This window comes from Saccoglossus kowalevskii, chromosome 2 (assembly GCF_978046115.1).
Source record: "Saccoglossus kowalevskii chromosome 2, keSacKowa6.1, whole genome shotgun sequence".
Taxonomy (NCBI): Eukaryota; Metazoa; Hemichordata; class Enteropneusta; family Harrimaniidae; genus Saccoglossus; species Saccoglossus kowalevskii.
The window spans coordinates 36,285,565-36,309,662 of record NC_140642.1 but is presented as its reverse complement, the minus strand read 5'-3'; the positions used below and the strand labels follow the sequence as shown (position 1 = coordinate 36,309,662).

General features: G+C 34.9%; 1 protein-coding gene across 1 annotated transcript; it reads right to left on the bottom strand.

The window, feature by feature from the left end:
• Nucleotides 1-1,607: 1,607 nt before the first annotated feature.
• LOC100374359 (DNA-directed RNA polymerase III subunit RPC6-like) lies at nt 1,608-24,081 on the bottom strand. The gene is made up of 8 exons (XM_002731204.3): nt 23,934-24,081; nt 22,237-22,354; nt 8,558-8,625; nt 7,895-8,075; nt 7,149-7,292; nt 6,021-6,128; nt 3,623-3,796; nt 1,608-1,839 (listed from the first exon to the last, which is right to left on the bottom strand). The coding sequence occupies exons 1-8, from the start codon at nt 23,990-23,992 to the stop codon at nt 1,762-1,764; spliced, it is 930 nt and encodes a 309-aa protein (XP_002731250.1). The 5' UTR covers nt 23,993-24,081; the 3' UTR covers nt 1,608-1,761.
• Between the last annotated feature and the right edge of the window lie 17 nt (nt 24,082-24,098).

Genomic DNA, 24,098 nt, shown 5'->3' with positions numbered 1-24,098 from the left:
TGTTGCAAAAATGGTTAACTAATTACCAGCAAGTCCACAAAAACGTGGTTTATTGTGCTGAACGTACAAAATATGTTAAATATTTAATAACATTTTATTTTCCAACTCAACCAAAAATCGGATTTCAACAACCAGACATGCAATTTTAACAATCAATCCAGTAATAATATGCGTGACCGATGAGGGCGCTACATTTAGTTCAAACGCAATTTTATTGTGGGGAGGGGGGGGGGTTGATTTCACCAATGACTGTATTGAAGCTTACCCTAAATCACTATAAAAAGTTTCTTGATATGGCATTTGTAGTTAAGTAATAATTTTACATTTTACCACAAAATACTATCATCACCTTGTTTGTGGTATATTTCTACAATAAAGAAATATTTCCACACCAGGGAAAGTAAAAGTTTGTGGATGAAGATATTTAGCATGGTTTATAAAAATCCTTGGCTGTTATGTGGTATATTTGTCTATAACAAGTCATATGAAAAGCCCTCGCAAAATATAAATATCACATCACAACTTGACAAAAAATCCTGATAAACTTTTTATCAGCCAACATGACATAAATAATCTGTTCAAGAAGTTTTCTGGTGTTGTATAACAAGAACGCCATCAGAGATGGCAGTTCTCTAGATAGCCTGGTGTGACTTTGTAAAGAGATTGCGTTGAGTATGTAAACATTAAATAGCATACAAGTATGCATTCAAGTTTCAGGCAGACAAGTTTACTTAGGAAGTACTTACAACTAATTAACCCAACTAATATTATAAATGTGTATTGTGTCCCAATCTAATGAGACCTATGAACTCAGTGTGTTATTAAAATGTAAGTTTTTGAGATATAGCTGAAAGTGCATAACATAATTAAGAAAGTAATTAATCTAATTATTCTGAAACTATTTGAAGTTTATGAGTTCAATAAAGCACTGATTGAATAGCTTTCTGCAATAAAGATCTTGATACAACATTTATAATGAGGTCACATAACCATATACGGTCATGACATATGTTGATCCGATATAGTGTGCACTGTCTTCAATATTACATGAAGTGAATGTTTCTATCTTCAATAGTGCTCCTGATATGAATCCAGATGGACGCTGATAACCAGTATATCTACTGCTGGCAACATACTGGCAATATTTTTTTTATTGACTGGAATCAGACTGCTTTGAAAACGAAATGATGATTTTCTTGAAACATACAAGACTTGATTTTGTGATTGAAACATACAAGACTTGATTTTGTGATTGAAAGATTGTAACAGATTGTATACAGGCACAGTTCTCAAAACTTGTAACTGATTTTATTATATTCACTATTCATATTTAATTAAACATATTGTAGATTTTTTCAGAAGAATTCAAAACTTTCATAAATCCTACCAAATATTATGCAGACTGTGAAGAAACTGTCTGTATATACAATGTGATAAGTATTTTTGAAACAAACACATGGTGTATCTTGAAAAGCAACTGTGATTCAAGACATATTCAAACTAGAAATATTACATTGTAAACCCAATAGCTTATGCTCTATGATTTCAAGTGCACTGGATTAAAACAGGGAACATCGGAACGATATAGTGGTGTAGTAGATGGTATGTACAAAAAATAACAAAATATCTTTTATTCAATAAATAAGCATTCAAGGCAGCTTTTGTGCCTACCCCGGTACATTCAAATTACACCCATGGAATCCATTCCCTGTGAGTCACTAAATAAATGTTTAGATATTGATAGTTGCATTAAAACAGAACTTAGTAATCCAACCATTCCTTCATATAAATACATGTAGTAGGTGATATAGTACCCCCTTCTTGACACTCATTAAATACCTACAGGTAGGAACAAAGTATATTAGAATATGTGAATGATAAAGACGACATGATATGTAATGAACAGTCAAACAATACTTGATATGCACATGAGACTAAACAAATGTCACATGATATTCATATGAGGACAGCACATGTCATACTATTCACATGACATTCACGAGGAAGGCACATGCTATGCTATTCACATGCAATAAAAAATGTCACTAGTATATATACAAAGAAAGCACATGCCATGCTATTCACATGACACTAAACAAATGTCACATGATTTTCATATGAGGAAAGCACATGCCATGCTATTCACATGATACTAAACAAATGTCACATGATATTCATGTGAGGAAAGCACATGGCATGCTATTCACATGATACTAAACAAATGTCACATGATATTCATGTGAGGAAAGCACATGGCATGCTATTCACATGATACTAGACAAATGTCACATGATATTCATATGAGGAAAGCACATGCCATGCTATTCACATGATACTAAACAAATGTCACATGATATTCATGTGAGGAAAGCACATGGCATGCTATTCACATGATACTAAACAAATGTCACATGATATTCATGTGAGGAAAGCACATGGCATGCTATTCACATGATACTAGACAAATGTCACATGATATTCATATGAGGAAAGCACATGCCATGCTATTCACATGATACTAAACAAATGTCACATGATATTCATGTGAGGAAAGCACATGGCATGCTATTCACATGATACTAAACAAATGTCACATGATATTCATGTGAGGAAAGCACATGGCATGCTATTCACATGACACTAGACAAATGTCACATGATATTCATACGAGGAAACCACATGCCATGCTATTCACATGATACTAAACAAAAGTCACATGATATTCATGTGAGGAAAGCACATGGCATGCTATTCACATGACACTAGACAAATGTCACATGATATTCATATGAGGAAACCACATGCCATGCTATTCACATGATACTAAACAAAAGTCACATGATATTCATATGAGGAAAGCACATGGCATGCTATTCACATGACACTAGACAAATGTCACATGATATTCATATGAGGAAAGCACTTGCCATGCTATTCACATGATACTAAACAAAAGTCACATGATATTCATATGAGGAAAGCACATGGCATGCTATTCACATGACACTAGACAAATGTCACATGATATTCATATGAGGAAAGCACTTGCCATGCTATTCACATGATACTAAACAAAAGTCACATGATATTCATATGAGGAAAGCACATGCCATGCTATTCACATGACACGAAACAAATGTCACATGATATTCATATGAGGAAAGCACATGCCATGCTATTCACATGCAATAAAAAATGTCACTAGTATTTATACAAGGAAAGCACATGTCATACTATTCACATGACACTAAACAAATGTCACATGATTTTCATATGAGGAAAGCACATGCCATGCTATTCACATGACACTAAACAAATGTCACATGATATTCATATGAGGAAAGCACATGGCATGCTATTCACATGACACTAGACAAATGTCACATGATATTCATATGAGGAAAGCACTTGCCATGCTATTCACATGATACTAAACAAAAGTCACATGATATTCATATGAGGAAAGCACATGGCATGCTATTCACATGACACTAGACAAATGTCACATGATATTCATATGATGAAAGCACATGCCATGCTATTCACATGACACTAAACAAATGTCACATGATATTATGAGGAAAGGATATTTAAATGCTACATGATTCAACATGATACTCACTGGACAAACACCACATGCTGTTCTCATGAGACCTGTTGGTTCAATCAGCAATTCAATAGATCTATATAATTTTATCTGTCCACTTTCAACACTTGCAACCACTGTTACTTCCACTTTGTTATCGTATATTAATGTATTCAATATAGTTTCTATGTCTTCTACTGAAAGCTGTACCTATAGACATCAAGAAGAGTTATATTGTTGAAAATGTTTTAAAAATTTTAGGATTTATAACAATACTGTGGAATATTTTATTTTAATTTGGAATTAATTTTCACTATTTTCGCTGAAGGAATGATTCAGTGAAGATAAAATTCAGCGAATATACATTTTTCCTATATACATTTTTCTTATTTTTCCTTCAACTTGTCAAAAATCAGTGAAAATAAATTCCATACAGAACACCAAATAGTATATTTTACAAAAATTAATTCCAGTATTTCACAGTAATGATGTACAACATTTTCATGCAAAAAATGCAAATTTTTATAACATTTTTTTTTATTTTCAGAATCCTTGTGGCATAAGGTTATATTTTTATTTATTTATTTTATTTATCTTTATTTCAGACTGTCAAACATTTGAAAGTCAGAATAAAACTAGTATGAAAAATAAATAAATAAATAAATAAATAAATAAATAAATAAATAAATAAATAAATAAATAAATAAATAAATAAATAAATAAATAAATAAATAAATAAATATATGTATATAGGTCAACAGAAATGAATGAAGAAAAAAAAAATGTCACACTTGCCAACAAGTGTGCGTATGGCAATATTAATAATACAAAATATTATTCCAATGCTGGAACATGGCAGACTTCCAACAGACAACAGACTGTTATTCGAGGTGTATATACACTTTCTAAAATTTCAAAATTTTGCAAAAAGACTTGACATGATTGTACACAAACATATGATTTTATACACTATAATAACGTGGGTAATGAAAAAAGCGGCGAAACAAGTTATTATAAAATACATGCAAAGCATTAATAATGAGAGCATCAAAGATGACAAACTCTTCAAGTCAACCCAAACCTCCTTATTTTAAATCAGTGAAAATATGTGACATGATGTATGTAAGGATTAATTGCAATCAGTAAAGGCATATCAGTGATAGCGGAACAGCATTTCATTAACACAAAATGTTTTTCAGATGGTCATTTTAAATCCGATCAAAAAAAAACAAAATGATGTGCAGCAAGGTCCCATTATGTTCAATGTGTGTACAAATTTTGAACAATAGCTGTCCATGTATGACCCAAATCTGGGTCTAAATTGCAGAAATTATTGACTTTTATTTTTGATTGAAATGGTCATCATTTAGCCATCTTGAACCTGATTATCAAAGAAATATATGTGAACATGATGGATCACCATTTTTTTTCATTAAAAAGAAGTGGTGACCAGTCAGCCATCCGATCTGAAAACCAAAATGACATGTACCAAATTGACATAATAAATCAGATCGTGAAATGAATGGATGTGCACATGTAAGATATATTGTTGATTGCGATTAGTCAAGGCATGTTCGAAAGTCGTCATTTTCAAACTTCCTTCGAGTAAATTGAAAATTGTACAAAATTGAATTGCAAAACAAAACAACAGCCGCCCACCATGTGTGACTTACCGGTATATACTACCGGTAAGTTTGATTGAAATCTGCCAATGAACTGCCGAGAAATCATTGTACACAGTTACACATGGACATGGGTATATTCCAGTATTTCATGCTATGCAAAAATGGAGGCTGATAATAAATCAGATTATGTTGTTTTTTAGGATGTTCAAAGCAAGCAGTATACAAACTAAGAAATCTCAATGACATTCAACATACATCTCTGAACTTCAAATTCAAATTCCCACATGGTTTCGTTTTAGTGGCAGGAAATGTCCAGAAACTACCTACTACTAGTAGTACTTAACATTGCAGGTACTGTATTAACATGTGATAACATAAAGGCTGAGTTTTCAAATTACTGTAAACTATTTAATTCTCACTTTTAGAAATTTGGCAATCAAGAAGAAAACATTTCCTTACAGTCATTGTTACTTCATGTTGTATAGCCCCAAAATAAGAAATGTTCGCGGCTACAAAATTTCAGGTTTCCATGGACTTGTGAAATTAAAGCAGTTTACAGTAAGTCGCATGTGAATGATCCAGCATAAACAAAAACGCAATTTTCTGTGCCTTTCTATTAGTAATAAACTTTTAATACGGTAGAACAAATATGGTATTATATACATGTATGTACATGGATATATATATATATACACACACATATGGATCCTGGTAATCTATGTGCATTTACTTAATTGATTTTGATCTCATTTACTATGCACACAATAGATGAGAACACACATACTCATGTTGGCAAAGAAAATACTCACTTTACTTATTCCTAATTCCGATATGAATTTCCAGACTTCATTGGACGATGCATATGATGCATTTCTTTTAGTAATAGGATCGTGTTTGCTATTCTCGGCATTCACTCTCTGTAGACGCAACACACAGGAAAATAGTTCAGAATATAAGAATACATTTATAAATCAGTTAAGGTGACGCTGCACTATGATTTAAAGCAATTTTAAACAACAAATTACGCTACTAACCATAGACCTTAGAAAGAGAATAAATTCTCTTTCTAAGGTCTATGTACTAACAAATACGCTAATTTTGTCATATTATGTACTATATGAAAGCTTATTTTGCCAGCTTTTCAACATTATGATGCATATTTTTTTGGTTGTTAGCGGTATCGAAAATGGGTTGAAAATGTTAAAATGACCCATAATTAACGCTATTGCCGATTGTCAATGTGGTTACTTTTTTTCTTCTCGAAACAATAAATCCACACGACACACTTTGAATGTACCAGACAGGAACAATTGTTCCTGAAAATTTCAAAGGAAATGACAAAATAGTCTAAATAGTTTTGAAGGACCTGGTTGAAGTCGAAAATGAATTTGAGATAATCGCCATTTTGTACAAGTTCACACAAAACCACGAATATTGCTTCGCCTAGCTTTTGGACACTGCCGAAACATCCCAAAAAGATTGAGTACCACAACCGGAACGACATTATTTTTAAATGAGATCGTTTAGTATTACCAGTAACTCCTTACATTACGATCCCATAATGAGTGTACGAGTAACCACGATTAAAACAAATGAACATGGTATACAGGTTTTAAAGGCTTGAGACCTGGTGAATTTTATAATAAAATGATTTTTTTTTAATTTAATAAATGATAAGAAACATTAGTTAAAGAGGTTTTTACACTTTTGCTTTCAGAAATGTCATTTTAGTGAGATGAGTGGAATAAATATGACATTTGATCTTGTCTGCTGTTTATATGGGTAGCATAGAAAGTGGTGCAAAAGATACGTTTACAAACTGGGTTTATAGGTCTACAATTATTAAGCAAATAATTTTGCATAAGTTTCCACAAAAATAAAAAAAGTGGTAAGTTATAAATGCAAAATAAGCTTCAACAATAACTTGAAATACAAACCGTTTGATGAAGAAATTTCATACATTGTTGATTTAAAACTTCTACAAATTCTGATTCAAAATCTTGATCACTGTACCAAGCACCACCGGTCACTGATCTATCTGGGTCTATGTTATATAACATATAAACTTTTTTTTTTGATGCCTGCAATCAAACATTAAGTGTGTTTGTTTAATAATAATAATAATATATTCACATGACATATTGAACAAGATTTATCGAATTGCCATAGGCATCATACTGCGTTGTGTTTGGTGTACCTCATTCCATGTGACACCATACAAGACAAGTAAAATATGGTGTTGCTTTTTTGTTTACATGAAAATTGAACAGAGGTGATGAATGTGGTGCTATGAAATATTTTAATAGTACATGTAATATTACCCTTCTTGCGACTAGAATGTTAGTTTAAATAAATGAATGACTGATTAATCATTGTGTCACTCTGCATGTTTGATGGCCTGCTGAAATAGCAGGTAATGTTAATGGAGTCAGTCCTTTGAGAATAAAGTTGTTTTCAAAAATCAGATTTATGATTACCATCAACATTTATTATGTTTCATTTACTTCTATGTAAATAACACTAAATGCACAATATGAATGATTTTCCATAAATTAACCTGGAAATATTGAATCTTGAATAAACAAGCAAAAAAAACAACAACAATAAATAAATCTGAAACGTTGGATATTTTGTTTTTATAAATATCACATATATAAATAAACAATTTACTAATTGAACTTACCCCAACAGATTTGATAGCTTTAATGAGTTTTTTACTCTCCAGATTACGAAGAATCTTGCTGACTTGTGTCATGAGTAAGTTACTTTTATAACGAATATCACGGATCCATATTCCTTTATTTCCTGCTTCTTCTATTATCTGGTATATCAACTTCTCTTGATTATCAGATCCCTTCATTTTACTAAAATATATTTTTAATTATCAGCTTTTGAGAAAAATAGTTATGAACAAAAATAGTAGATTCATGAGCCAAATAAAGTACAATAGTCTTTATATAAGAGTGGTCACTGTATAAGGTAGTCTTTATATAAGGGTGGTCACTGTTTAAGGTAGTTTTTATATACCCGGTATTAGCCTGGGTTGAAAAAAAACACCATTTTTTTGGTAGGTGTGGCTATTCCGGTTCTCACAAGACGTACAATTCCAGGCTCACTCATACCGTATCCCAAGGCTAGCTTGGTTGGTGCGATACAAGCCCAGGCAATCCTTTATATGGTTACTATATAGTTCCCATGGTAAAGGTGCAGAACTCATGACAGTATAAATTACATACCCTTAGCAAAATATGCATCACATAATTTCAATGAATTTGTATTGCATACCACCATGCACAATTACAGCCAATGCAAACCCTTATCTGATTATCTAGCTTGTTAAACATACCTAGATGTCTGTGGATCTTTTAATTTGTAAACTAATCCTGCAGTAGTTTTCAGTAAATCAATGCGACCCTAAAAACAATAAAGATACCAATGTATGTGTACTGTAATTAATTGTATTATAATAAAGTCAGAATGTGTAGTGAATACCTTCACTAAAATGGTCTTTACAGACAGGTGGTCTTTATGTAGATGTTAGAATATTTTTTTAATGATTTGTTAACTCATACAATTGACATGATATTTGTCCACAAAATAATGAGATGGTACTGTTGTAATAAAAATACATTTATTAGAGTTGATCAAAATCAAATAAGTGTGACTTGATGAAATTATTTGACAGACAGAATTCTAATTATTATTTTGGCCTGCAAAAATCTGTGCATCTACAAACTAGCAACCTGTCGGCTGAGATAGCTCCGCTGTTATCAATGCACATTTCAATTAAAAAAACTGAAGATATCATCAGAAAATGAACAATATGTATAGTATTAAAGCAATCAGACTGGCTGTTTTCAACAAAAATTTGAAAATATAACTTTTTATCAAAAATATTCATTAAAATTAGATAATTGAAGATATCACCATGAAATTAACAAATCTGAAAGAGGTACACATGTAGTACCTATATATGTAATATAAAAGCAATGGGGTTTTCAACAAGAAGTCGAAAATATCACTTTTTACCAAAAATGACAAAAATATTCATCAAAATTAGAGAATTAAAGATATCATCACGAAATGAACAAATCTGAGAGAGGTCCACATGTAGTACTTACATATGTAATATCTAAGTAATCGGACTTTGAAGTATCTATGTAATAATTTCATAGACTTTATAGAGGTCACTGTATAAGATAGTCTTTATATAGAAGTGGTCACTGTATAAGGTAGTCTTTATATAGAGGTGGTCACTGTATAAGGTAGTCTTTATATAGAGGTGGTCACTGTATAAGATAAATTTTATATAGTGGTGGGCACTGTATAAAGCAGTCTTTATATAGAGGTGGTCACTGTATAAGGAAGTCTTTATATAGAGGTGGTCACTGTATAAGGTAGTCTTTATATAGAGGTCTTCACTGTATAAGGTAGTCTTTATATAGAGGTGGTCACTGTATAAAATAGTCTTTATATAGAGGTGGTCACTGTATAAGATAATTTTTATATAGTGGTGGGCACTGTATAAAGCAGTCTTTATATAGAAGTGGTCACTGTATAAGGTAGTCTTTATATAGAGGTGGTCACTGTATAAGGTAGTATTTATATAGAGGTGGTCACTGTATAAAGTAGTCTTTATATAGTGGTGGTCACTGTATAAAGCAGTCGTTATATAGAGGTGGTCACTGTATAAGGAAGTCTTTATATAGAGGTCTTCACTGTATAAGGTAGTCTTTATATAGTGGTGGTCACTGTATAAGGTAGTCTTTATATAGTGGTGGTCACTGTATAAGGTGATCTTTATATAGAGGTGGTCACTGTATAAGGTAGTCTTTATATAGAGGTGGTCACTGTATAATGTAGTCTTTATATAGAGGTTTTCACTGTATAAGGTAGTCTTTATATAGAGGTGGTCACTGTATAAGGTAGTATTTATATAGAGGTGGTCACTGTATAAGGTAGTCTTTATATAGAGGTGGTCACTGTATGAAATAGTCTTTATATAGAGGTGGTCACTGTATAAGATAAATTTTATATAGTGGTGGGCACTGTATAAAGCAGTCTTTATATAGAGGTGGTCACTGTATAAGGAAGTCTTTATATAGAGGTGGTCACTGTATAAGGTAGTCTTTATATAGAGGTCTTCACTGTATAAAATAGTCTTTATATAGAGGTGGTCACTGTATAAGGAAGTCTTTATATAGAGGTGGTCACTGTATAAGGAAGTCTTTATATAGAGGTCTTCACTGTATAAGGTAGTCTTTATATAGTGGTGGTCACTGTATAAGGTAGTCTTTATATAGTGGTGGTCACTGTATAAGGCAGTCTTTATATAGTGGTGGTCACTGTATAAGGTGATCTTTATATAGAGGTGGTCACTGTATAAGGTAGTCTTTATATAGAGGTGGTCACTGTATAAGGTAGTCTTTATATAGTGGTGGTCACTGTATACGGTAGTCTTTATATAGAGGTGGTCACTGTATAAGATAGTCTTTTTATAGTGGTGGTCACTGTATAAGGTAGTCTTTATATAGTGGTGGTCACTGTATAAGGTAGTCTTTATATAGAGGTGGTCACTGTATAAGGTAGTTTTTATATAGAGGTGGTCACTGTATAAGGTTGTCTTATACAGTGGTCGTCCCTGATTAAGGTATTGTACTTCCCTGAGTATAAGCCCCTCCCCAAGTATAAGCCCACCCCTCTGTTTTTAGACATTTAACGAGTTGAGGGCATCTCCGAGTATAGGCCCAGGGTGTTTTTACCAGGTGTCAACAACATTTATTAAAATACGCATGTAAAAATTGTATTTCATTGCATAATAATCATGATTGGTACGGTAGTTTGGTTCCAGCTTTTACGAAAAAACTCGTATTAATTTCAGAGTGCATGGCGGGCGAACGCACAGAACATAGTTCGCACCTTTTCTATTCTGTTATTTACTCGGGATGAACCCGGGTGTAAATGAGCAAAATACTAGTATTCTTCAACATGACTTGGCAGTCGTGAAAGGTATAAATACTTCCCCCACTCTCAGTTTACCTTTCAAAAATTGCGGATCAACAGCTTTTAGGAATCAAAGAAAGCTTAGAAAGAACTCCCGTGTGCTGAGAGTATTGGAGACACATTAATTCAAAATTACTTGAACTTGAGATATTGATGGAAATGCAGAAAACTAATTATGCAAATAAGGTAACTAATATGAACACATTTAAGTGTAAAACTAATAAGGTCTGCGCAATGTAAAAGTAATAAGATCTGCATAATTTAATATCTATGTACCAAGTTTCATTGAAATGTGATTAGAACCAAAAAATTATTAATTATTGTGCTAATTAAGAGAATTAATATGAACAGATTTTAACCCAAAATTAATCAGGCTGTCTATTGTCCTAGAGCATTTATGTACCAAGTTTTATTCAAATGTGATGATCAATACTTGAGATATCAGTATTAATTAATTATGTTAATTAGGTGATTAAGAAGCATAAATATTTACCAAAACTAATATGGTGTACAGTCCTACACATGTAGGTTCATTGAAATGTGATGAGTACTCTTTAAAAGTTTCATTAAAATTCAATGAGTGGTTCTCATGACAAATTAACTAATTAAGCAAATTAGTACCGTAGTTAATATGCACAATAATTTATCCTAAAATTAATCAGGTCTCTGCATAGTTCTAGAAGATCTATGTCACAAGTCTCATTGAAATGTGATGATTAGTACTTGAGATATCAGGTGAAGGGCTGAAAATTAACTAATTATGCTAATAAGGTGATTAATATGCACAAATATTTCTCCAAAAACTAATTAGGTCTCTGCACAGTCCTCAAGTAACTATGTACCAAGTTTCATTGAAACATGATCATTACTACTTGAAATATCAAAAGCTGAAAATTAATTAATTATGCAAATTAGGTAATTAATATGTACTGATATTACCCTAAAAACTATCAAGTCTGTGCAGTCTCATATGACATCTATGTACCAAGTTTTATTGAAATGTTATGATTAGTACTTGAGATATCAGTGGAAAAGCCGAAAATTGATTAATCATTATGCAAATTAGGTAATTTATATAAACAGATTTTTACCCAAAACTAATGAAATCTGTGCATTAGATCAGAGCATCCATGTGCCAAGTTTCATCAAAATCCAATGAGTGGTTCTTCAAATATCAGTGGAACAGTCATGGAACAGCTTAAAATCAGGTAATTATCATGCAAATTAGGTATTTAATATTCATAGATTTTTACCCAAAACAAATCAAATCTGCGCATTAGTTCAGGGCATCTATGTACCAAGTTTTATCAAAATCCAATGAGTGGTTCTTCATATATCAGTGGAACAGTCATGGAACAGCTAAAAATCAGCTAATTATCATGCAAATTAGGTAATTAATATTCATAGATTTTTACCAAAACCTAATCAACTCTGCGCATTAGCCCAGAGCATCTCTGTACCAAGTTTCACCAAAATTTGATTAGTGGTTCTTGAGATAACGGTGGAACAAAAAAAGTCACACACACACACATGCGCGCGCGCGCACGCGCGCGCGCGCACGCACGCACGCGCGCGCACACACGCACACGCACACACGCACACACGCACACACGCACACACACACACACACACACACACACACACACACACACACACACACACACACACACACACACACACACACACACACACACACACACACACACACACACACACACACACCTCTTTTTTATTACTCAAGTATTAAAAGTAACAATTATTTACAGTTTAAAAACTCACACGTAGGTGAGGGGAAAGGAACAATTAAACTAATATTAAATCGAATAATAATTAACGAGTGAAGTGATGTCGATTACAATTGTGAAAGTTACTGATAAACGAATGTCTATATAAGGTAAATGCGAATGAATAAAGCGAGATTGAAATGTGCGAAAAATGATGATATGTTGAAATTAAACGGGTACATAAACGAGTTGAATTTTGCGATTGTTCCTTTGCCAATGCCTATTTTGCGTTGATCTTCTGTAGATTTGTTACGTGATAAGTAGTCTAGCCATTGTCGATGACATCCGAAATTCTTAGTGCGTCCCCATCTAGTGTAGCCACTGCACCATTAACACACCACTGTAGTTCAAATACGCCCAATGTCTTCATAAGTAGATGGTAGTTGTAATCGCACGTTTTTCTATATTTCAGGCGAGAAAAGAAGCACTGTACCACACTGACTTGAGCTGAATCTTTCAGTTTGTTGTATCTGGTTATATGTATAGCTGTTTTGAGTGATGAAAGTAAATAGCACAACAAGCGATGTGACTAAGTGGTGGTTTTCCCCCTCGGTGGACCAAGAACATAGTAGGCAAGAGGTACATTTTGCCAATCAAGTAATTTATAGATAATTGTGTTGAAAATATCAAAAAGTGGTGTAAGCCGTGGACACTCGACAAAAATGTGAGCTATATCCTCCTTTTGTTTACAGAATGGGCAATTATCAGTATTTTGGAGACCAGATTTCAGTAGGAAGCTGCCAGTGGGGTAGGCGCCATGTAAGAGCCGCCACTGGAGGTCGCCTTCCTTTTTGGTAATAGGTGAAATATAGCAGTCGTTGTAATTTGGCCGATGTTCATCTGTCAGAGAGAGTACATCTGACCATATGTTGTAACGGTAAGTAGTGTGTTTCAATAGGTAATTTGTAGAAATGATAAATTTGTAGATGGAACCTTTCTGTAACTTATAAAGTGGGCAGTTGAGTAGTATATTATTGTCATCATCACGATAAAGAAGCTCAAGATGATAAGATGACTCAGTGACTTGTGTGCTAACATTACTGTAGTTGTTGATAATTGTTTTCATTCCTACTGGTATCGCCCGGTGTGTGATGTCTAGTGCCATTTTAAGCAGCCTTTTAGAATAACATGGTACTTTGCCATATAAGCTTTCTGTGTCTAGCCATTTGTTGTTCGACAAGAGATCACCAATTTTAGTTATACCACCTTCACAAAAATGAGTAAGAACAAGTGGCACTTGTTGTATTGGATGTAGTATTAAGTTGTTGTGAAAGAGAGGTTCCTGGCAGACAGCATTGTATGATGTTGGCTGATCTTTTCGTAATGTTTTCAAAGAAGCCCATGTTTTCAGTAACTCGCAGTAGTATACTGGAATATTGTCCAGAGAAACTGGTACATTTGTAATCAGTAATTGTTTATCATATTTCAGATTATTGGCTTGACGAAGAAAGTAGCTGGTAAAGTAGAAACAAGGGTGATTAAGATTGGAGTAGAGGTAGTGTTGTATATACTGCAAATGAAACGAAGCAATTCTGGAAGGTAAGTGTATAAGTCCTTGTCCACATTGTGAGGGCGCTAGATAGATTGTCTCGGCGGGAAGCCAGTGGCGTCCTTGCCAGAAAAAATCGACAAACATTTTCTGAATTTTATTAATAAATTCACTAGGGGGACACAGGCAAACTAGCCTGTGAAGTAGTTTTGATGCTATTAACTGGTTTATGACTAGTGATCGGCCTTTGTAAGACATGGTTGGAGCGTATTTCGCCCACCATCCAATCTTAGATTCAATTTTGTCCCCGATGTCCTGCCAGTTTTTGTCCATCCAAGTGGCGGTGTTACCAAGAAATGTGCCAAGGACTTTAAGTCCTTCATTGTTCCAGTTAATATTGAGGGGTTTATCACTTCTGGTTTTCCAGCGCCCGACCCATAAACCTTGCGACTTGCCGTAATTAATGCGGGAATTACTTGATTGTTCATAAATGGAGATCCATTCTTGAAGCCTGCAGAAATCGTTGTTGTGAGTGAGAAAGAAGCTGACGTCATCAGCGTATGCCGTCAAGCTAGTCTTTTCATTTGTTGGTTCACTGACTTGGAGACCGTGTACACCACTCTCAGTTCTAACCTTGTGTAGTAAAGGTTCTATGCAGATAGCATATAGTTGTCCCGACAACGAACACCCTTGGCGAATACCTCGGGCAAATGACAATGGACTTGTGAGGGCATTGTTGACTCGAACAAGACACTGGGCTTGGGAGTAGATAAGTCTAATATAATTAATAAACTTCTCACCAAACCCAAAGGCCTGCAAAGTTTGAAACAAATAATCGTGGTGTACACGGTCAAACGCTTTTTCCTGATCTAAGCAGAGAATGCCTAGTGATATGTTGTTAGAGTTAGCATACGTGATGACATCACGCATCAGGTTAATATTGTCAAAAATCTGTCTGCCTGGAATGCAATAACTCTGATCAACATGGATTATGCTACCAAGTACTGATTTTAAACGGAGAGAGAGGGCTTTGGTGAAAATTTTGTAATCACAGCATAATAGGCTGACAGGGCGCCAATTTTTTAACATGTTATTATCCCCATTTTTAGGTAAAAGGGTTATAATAGCCCTTCTACAAGAAAGCGGCAGTTTACCATCCTTAATTGAAGCCAAGAAAACTTCATGCAAATCGGCACCAATGCTTGGCCAGAAGTGTTTATAAAACTCCCCAGGCAAGCCATCAATACCAGGGGAAGTGTCAGTTGAAATGAGTTTTACTGCTGCTGTGAGTTCTTCGTGTGTGATGTCCGCATCGCAGTTGTCTTTTAGTGTAGAATCAAGTTGAGGGAGATTGGAAAGTAGTCTTTGCTGGCAGTCTAATGAAACTGGGTTTGGCGAAAATAAGTTACAATAGAACTCCCTAGTTAGCTGACGCATTGTATTGGGATCATCAGTGATATTGCCATCATTCTGTTGTAACTGAGCTATAACTTTTTTGCTACCCTTTTGTTTTTCCATATCAAAGAAAAAAGATGTAGGGGCATCATTTTCGTTGAGTATTCTATGTCTGGAGCGGATAGCAGCTCCCTTTGTTTCGTTTTTCACTAGTTTTTCAAGTAGCGACTTTTTCTCAGTCAGTTTCGTGGCAAGATGAGGATCTGACTGCAATTGTTGCTCAATATTATTGATTTCACATTGTATAGAGTGCTTTGTTTGTTTATAGCTGTTGCGTAATTTTGTAGTGTACTGTTTAGTTAGTTCTTTGATTCTAAGTTTTCCAATCTCCCACCACATCTGTATATTGTCAAAGCGTGCCTTTTCCCGACGCCATATAATCCAGTACTCGTTGATTATTTTACAGAAATGTTCGTCCTGGAGAAGACTGGTGTTAAAACACCATACTGGATTTCGGTTATTGATGTGTTGAAAGGTAAGATTTAATTTAACTAAACAGTGATCTGAAAAGTTAAAATGTGGTTGAATAGAGACGTGTTTGATTCTGGATACAAGTGATTTTGATATATATATTTTGTCAATACGACATTTACTATCATTCCGCATCCAAGTATATTCATTGGTTGTGGTGTTAACATGGCGCCAGGCGTCAGTGAGTTTAAAACGCAAAACTGTGTTTGAGAGAAGACTAGCTGACCGTGGATGAGGTTCAGGGCTGTTGACCCTGTCAATATTGGGATTTGTAGTACAGTTAAAATCCCCACCAATGACAATTGGTTCTTGTCCAACCTCATTTAAAAAGTCTTTTAAAACCTTAAAGAAAGCCAGGCGCTCTGTCCCATCAGTTGGGGCATATACATTTATCAAGTTAACCAGAGAGCCATCCAAATTAACAAGCACATGCAACAACCGCCCTGGAACCACATTATTAACACTTAGTACTTTAGTATTTGAATTGGGTTTTATAAGAATAGACACACCAGCTGAGTGTGAGTTACCATGTGAGAAAAGAATAGGAGCTCTCCAGACTATTTGCCATTGGGGCTCATCAGAAAGAGTGGTATGGGTTTCCTGGAGGAAATAAAAGTTACTTGGGTGGTTTAGCTTGAGAAACTCAAATATTTGATACCTTTTCATAGAATCGCGGCATCCGCGAACATTCCATGAGACAACAGACAAGCATACCATAATTGCAAGAAAGTGAGACATTGTGCGCATGTCAGAAATGTCATAACAATCTATGTCACAATTTATTTACCTTATTTTGTTTTACCGTGGAGATCGGAGGGAATCCCTCGTTTTTTGTTTAACAATTCCTCCTTTGTGGTTTCTTCATTTTGGGTTGTGAGTTGCAGACGTGACCCCTTGAGTACATGCTTACCCAGCCGTAAAGTCATGCGTTGAATCCGTATTTTTTCTTTGCTAGGCAACTCATTATTTTTTCTAAAATGATTTAGAGAGTGAATCAGTAATTTTAGATCCGGACAAAACTGCTTAGATCTTTGAACCAGTTTTCGGGAATTGTAGGATTCCTCCAAAAATGTAGCCACGGATTCATGAGATAGCAATGTTTCTTTTCCTTTTTCTAATTCTGAAACCTCTTGCATGATGGTAGACAAGTCAGACATGTCAGATGCCACTGAATCCATGTCATCTTTTTCCTCTGCAGGGTTAGGTGGCTCAAAGTGCTTTCTGTCGAAGACATCCAAATGCGGCTCTATCACAGGAATGTAGGGTGAGTGGGGGGTTAGTACCCCCGCCTCGTCAATTACAGTGACGTCTGAAGGCAGGTCAAGAGAAAAGTCGCAAGTGGAAGGAGTAGCAGTTTCAGTGAGATCGTCTTTTGTTTGAGTGAGTGGTGTATTGTTGCCAATGGTTACACTGTTTTCAATGGGTTCATTAACATCACAAACTGTGACACGCGTGGCTAATTGTTTATCATTTGAAGTAGTGTTTTCATTTGAATTATCGTTTGTCTCGATTGTATCTAATGTTTTACTAATTTGATTTTCAATTAAATCGTGTGTTTCATTTGGTTTATCATTGTTTTCTGTTGCGGAAATTCTTTCGTTATTGTCAGTTGATTTGTCATTTGTCATAGGCACAAGTGGCGGAAAACTTTCGGTTTCACTTTCCATTTCTACACTAGTGCTTTGAATATTTTGATGATTAATGAAGCGTGTATTGTTGTCGTTTTTTTCACGACAGTTCCTCTGAATATGGCCTTTTTTATGGCAGTTATGACACACAATGTCATCAGTTGAAAGGTAAATCTTGTATTTCCTTTCTTCATAATCTACGGTAATTGATCCTTCAAGTTTTTCATTGGTAATCATGTAGACTTGCCTACGAAATGATTTCACGTGTTTAAAGGTAGGATGTTTCAAGCCCAAAGGAATAATGCGAATGGTTGACACCACACGACCATAAGATGCCAGTTCCCGTTCAAGTAAGTTATTCGGGATGAATGGTGGAACTCCTGATAGAACGACTTTAGTTGCCGGTTTCACAAGCGGCTCAACATAAACAAAAGAATGACCAATTGTGCTCAAACCAGCTGCACAACATTCCTCGACTGATTTTATGGAGTCCAGAAAAACAATCACGCTTCCACTAACCCTGGAAGCAGCCACAATATTTTTTGAATCGATTACCTCAGAAATTGCACGAACGTAACTTTCGATGCCAACACCATCGATGGATTCGCATTTAATGCCATGTTTGCGGGTCAAACCCGCAAATGGATTGCCACGTTGTTGACTTGTGGGGGCCGCCATCTTGGCTGCACCGCCACGTCAGTCAAACTGAAAGCGGAAAATAAAAACTGAGAAAAGCACGGCAGATTTTTGCCAGAAAACCAAAATACCACAATAAATGAAGGCAGGAAACGTTTATAAAACAAATTAAACCACAAAAAGTACTCACGAAAGTCTTTGACAGGTGAAATTCGCTCGAAAATCAGGAGCTCCGAGACAAGCGTGTGTATGCTAATTTACATACATACATACATACATACATACATACATACATACATACATACATACATACATACATACATACATACATACATTTGAATCTTTTATTCTCGAGTAATAAAAAATCAGTTAACAATCACTGTTTAAATACAAGAATTGGACATATAGCGGTAAGTATAAATCAAAGGCGAATACAAGTGATACAGTACAGAAAAGTATACAATATAATATGTTTGAATATAAAACGATGAAAATTAATACATACATACATACATACATACATACATACATACATACATACATACATACATACATACATACATACATACATACATTTCTCTTTTTTATTACTCAAGTATTAAAAGTAACAATTATTTACAGTTTAAAAACTCACACGTAGGTGAGGGGAAAGGAACAATTAAACTAATATTAAATCGAATAATAATTAACGAGTGAAGTGATGTCGATTACAATTGTGAAAGTTACTGATAAACGAATGTATATATAAGGTAAATGCGAATGAATAAAGCGAGACTGAAATGTGCGAAAAATAACATACATACATACATACATACATACATACATACATGGTTTTTGTTTATTCTCGATTATAAAAAAAAAAAAAAAAAAAAAGTTTTACATTTCATATCTTGCTATTTACAAATAAAATAATTTAAATTGAGCAACAATGGTTATAGTTATAGTACCAATGAACAACACACACACAAATAAAAAATCGAATTATGAAAGCATTAATCGTGTAGTCAATCGCGTTCATGGGATGTGCAGATTAAGTGTCAGTTATTCTATTTTGAACATCCAGTTTTTCATCAGTTGGGGTATGGCGAGTTTCAGCGTCATATGCATCTTTTTGTCTTGGCTGAGTAGTCTTCATAAAGTATTTTCCTAGCTTTGAAGTTAATCGTTGGATTCGTATTTTGTCCTTGCTTTTTATGTCAGTGTTTTTGCGTAGATTTGTTAGTGATCTTATAAGCAATCTGAGATCAGGGCAGAACTCAGTCGCATGATCAAAAATTCTTTTGGAGTTAACCGATTCTTCCACGAACAACATAAGAGATTTGTTAGATAGCAGATTGTCAGTTTCCTTAGGATAGTCATCTTGTATAATCTGTGATAAGTTCGAGACGTCTGACGCAATAGACTCCATGTCGGTCTACTTCCTCGGCGCAATTGGCAGATGTCTGATTTTTCTTGTGGAATATATCAGCTGGTGCACTGGACGCTCCTTCTAACCCCTTGGAAAAGGAGAAAGAGCTACAAGAGATCGCGGACAGCAGTGTGAAAACGGGAGGTTTCCGTATTTTCACTTTGCTAACAGTTCTTTTTGTAATTATTGGCATTGTCCCAGTCGTCGTTTGAGGTGCAGTCACTGTGGTGTCGGCGTCTGTATTTTTATTACAGGAGAAAGAACAAGAGAATCCGGAAGGCATTGAAAAGGGAGTCGGTGTTTGTAATGTTTCTTCATCAGTAGTAGGCTCGATTTGCATTTTATTAAATTTACCTGTGTTGTCGTCACTAACATCATGTTCGTCTGTTTTAGTAACCGTTGCCATAGTTTCACCGTCTTCAGCAGTGGTGTTATTTTTAGCACCTTCATTTGCATTGCTTTTTCCGGTGCACGTGGCGTCATTAGTGGCAGTATCAGTGTCGGCATGTTCATTGATCAACGGCTGTTGTTTAACTGAATTGTTTATAGTAGTTTCTTGTGAAGCGTCCCTGCAGTTGCGCCGAATATGGCCTTTCTTGTGACACTTATAACACACGACTTCATCAGTAGTTAAATAAATGCGGTATAATTGTTCCTCGTATGAAATATTAATTACGTTGTCTAGTTTACTTTCTTGGCTTAGCATGAAAACTTGTCGGCGGAAAGATTTGACATGTCTTAGTTCAGGTTGTTTACAACCAAGGGGTATGGTGCGAATATTGCTGACGATACGTCCGTAACGAGATAGTTCTGCCACGAGAATATCGTTTGGAATAAAAGGGGGGACTCCGGACAACACAACTTTTGTGGCTGGTTTAACCAGCGGCTCTGTATAAATATGGGAATTTCCGAAAACGATACCATCTGTGCACACTTTTTCAACAGATTTAACAGAGTCAAGGAAAACGATAACGCTGCCGTTAGCTCGGGAGGCAGCAACGATATTGTTTGGTTCAACAATATGAGCAATGGCTAGTACATAGTCTTCAATATTCATGCCAATAAGTGATTCACACTTTATTCCATGGTTCCGTGTTAGTCCATCAAATGGGTTGCTCCGTTGAGATCTAACCATGGCGGCCGCCATATTGGATTCAAGTAGTCGCGGGCCTGAAAAGGCCCACGAACAGAAAAACGAAGATTAGCAGGTAAAATAATGTCCGATAACGACGGTAGACCTACCAGTAACTTCACAAGGTATTCACAAACGAAGTAGTTAACAGGTTTCAGCTCAGACGATTATGAAAACGGAAAATATGCAATTTTTGCAGGAGCTCTGCTCAGTGACGTGTACGCACATACATACATACATACATACATACATACATACATACATACATACATACATACATACATACATACAGACAGGGTAACTGCAAAGACTCCCTTTTGTGCTTTGCACACGGGAGTCAAAAAATTGGGAAAACTTCGTCTGTATGACACAGCATTTTCATTGGTTAACGAAAGACGTGACCTGTTAGGTCAATGGAAGTTGTTCAGGTCAAATCATGATGAAAAACACCATGGCGGAAATAGCTTTGTATCGAGAGTTTCCGTACGATCGAAAACATTCCACAACGAAGATAAAGATCTTGCCTTTGATTGTTTTTCTACAGACCCTACCAATTTTTGCACCATAAATTCAGAGGGTATGTAAACCGTATTGTAATAAAATATGTGTATTTTTATGGACATGTTTGTTTCCTCATTGTAAAAAGTGTCCTGGAAATCAGTGACGCATTTTTCCTCAAAAAGACGTACGATAATATTTCTCGACGCTGTGAACGAAAAATGTAATTTGGTAATTTTTCGAGGTTGGGAAGATGGTTACAATTTTAAACCCACTAAAAAAATATAAGCCCACCCTCTATTTTTCCCGATTTTACATGTTCAGGCCCCTGGGCTTATATTCCGGGAAGTACGGTAGTCATTATATAGTAGTGGTCACTGTATAAGGTTGTTTCATTTCATCTGAAAATTATGACTGGCACACATGTTCAGTTAGAGTACTTGTTGCCATGACGTTACCTTCAAAACATTTAACAGAAGAATTTCTAGGAGAAAATAAAAAAACAAAGTATCAATACTTACAGCAGACAATAATCGATTAATGGCTGTAGCTCGTTGTCGCACATCAATGTGTGGCATATCTTCCTGTATAATAGCATCACCGATTCCTTTGGGATCTGACCGACATAATTCAATTATCCTGTTGATTGATCATAATAACTGACTGTATATATATATATATATGTGTGTAATGGTACTATACTAGTCTTTCTTAAAAGGATTCTGAAAATTGTAATACCTAGATGTGTTTTAACCTGCTTCATACATGTACAATGTATGCTTGTATGTACCGGGTACATGTCAGATTTTCAAACTTGCTATGTCCAAATATGCTACACATTGTATGTCCAAATTTGCTAGGTTCAAATGTGCTAGGTTCAAATGATCACAATAACTTGACCATTTAAAGTCAATCCTCATATTTTAAATTTAATTTCTTATATTTCAAACCATATTTCTCATATTTTAAATTTAAATACTGAACTTAATTGCTCATATTTTAACATCTGTTTTGTCGTATTTTAAATTTAACTGCTCATGTTTTTAATTTAAATTATCACATTGTAATAGTTTTAATTATGACCCTAATGAGACACAATAAATCTATTGAAGAAAGTAATTGGCATCACCAATCGGCTTCTAAAGCTGATGGATCTATTCTTTAGATTAAAGTTCAATGATCTTCTGGGATACATATTTTATAAATTTCCACAAAAAAAAAATTCATGCCTTCATGAAATTCAATTTACAGTGAAGGTAGAAAGCTGTACCTTAATTAGTTTATAAACATATTTGTAACAATTTGTAAATACTGATCAACAGCTTTCATTCAAATTCAAATATTTGTATTTAACAATGATTGGCTTCAAGTGATAATAATTTGCATGGTATTCCACAATGCACAGCACAACCAATCAGGGCGTTTCAATGATTTCAAATTTATAAATATTTTGTATTCATAAATACAGATATTGACTTTCCTGCAAGCTCATAGTATTGACATGAGCTCATACTATCAACAAGAGCAACCCATCCCCCTGCAATATTCATAAATATCTATAAATTTAAAGCGCGGTGGTCGGCGTGCTGCGCATGTGCGTCATTTGGGTTGATAAACATTGATTTTCCCATAATCCAATGCACTCTTCAAATGGTAATCACAAGTATGAGAGTTGACCTGGGCACGACTTGCACTGAATACTGCTGGGGACTCTTTTGATACCTTCCAATCACCTAATTAAAGCTTGGAAACGTCTCAGTTTGTACTCCCTGTTCTGCGCAATAGTCAAAGTCATCTTTGTTTATACAAGACCCATGTATCTAGTGCATGCGTGGGACGACGACTACCGCCCTTTAAATTGAAATGATTGGTTCCTACTGACAGATGAAATAACATTGGAACATTTTCAAACTCATTGATTGGCTGGTTGGATTCAACCAGCATTGAAAATTATAAATATTTATGAAGATGAAGGGAGCAGGTTCGTTGTGTTGATAGTATGAGCAGTGACTTTGGCCGTTTTAATTTATTCATGAGTGATTAACAAAATGGTCTCTTTTTCATGTGAATGATACTGATTTTAAAATGAAAACAAGTGGATTTATAAACATTTACAAAGTAAAAGTATATACCCGGTACATGGGTTTGTTGTAAGTTTGCATTTTTTTTTAAAAGTTAATTTTTTGAGGCAGCTACAGTTGGTCGATTTCATATCTACCTGTTTTCCAAATCAGTTGCATCTGTTGGTTCTTGTTTTACGGGCACATTCGAAGCCATGGCTCTATCTGAGATTGTGGGTATTTTAGGACATATGCAGCTCCTCCTCTTCCGTGCGTCGCATGCACTGACCTAACACTGAGATGACATGTGTGTAACCTTTGAC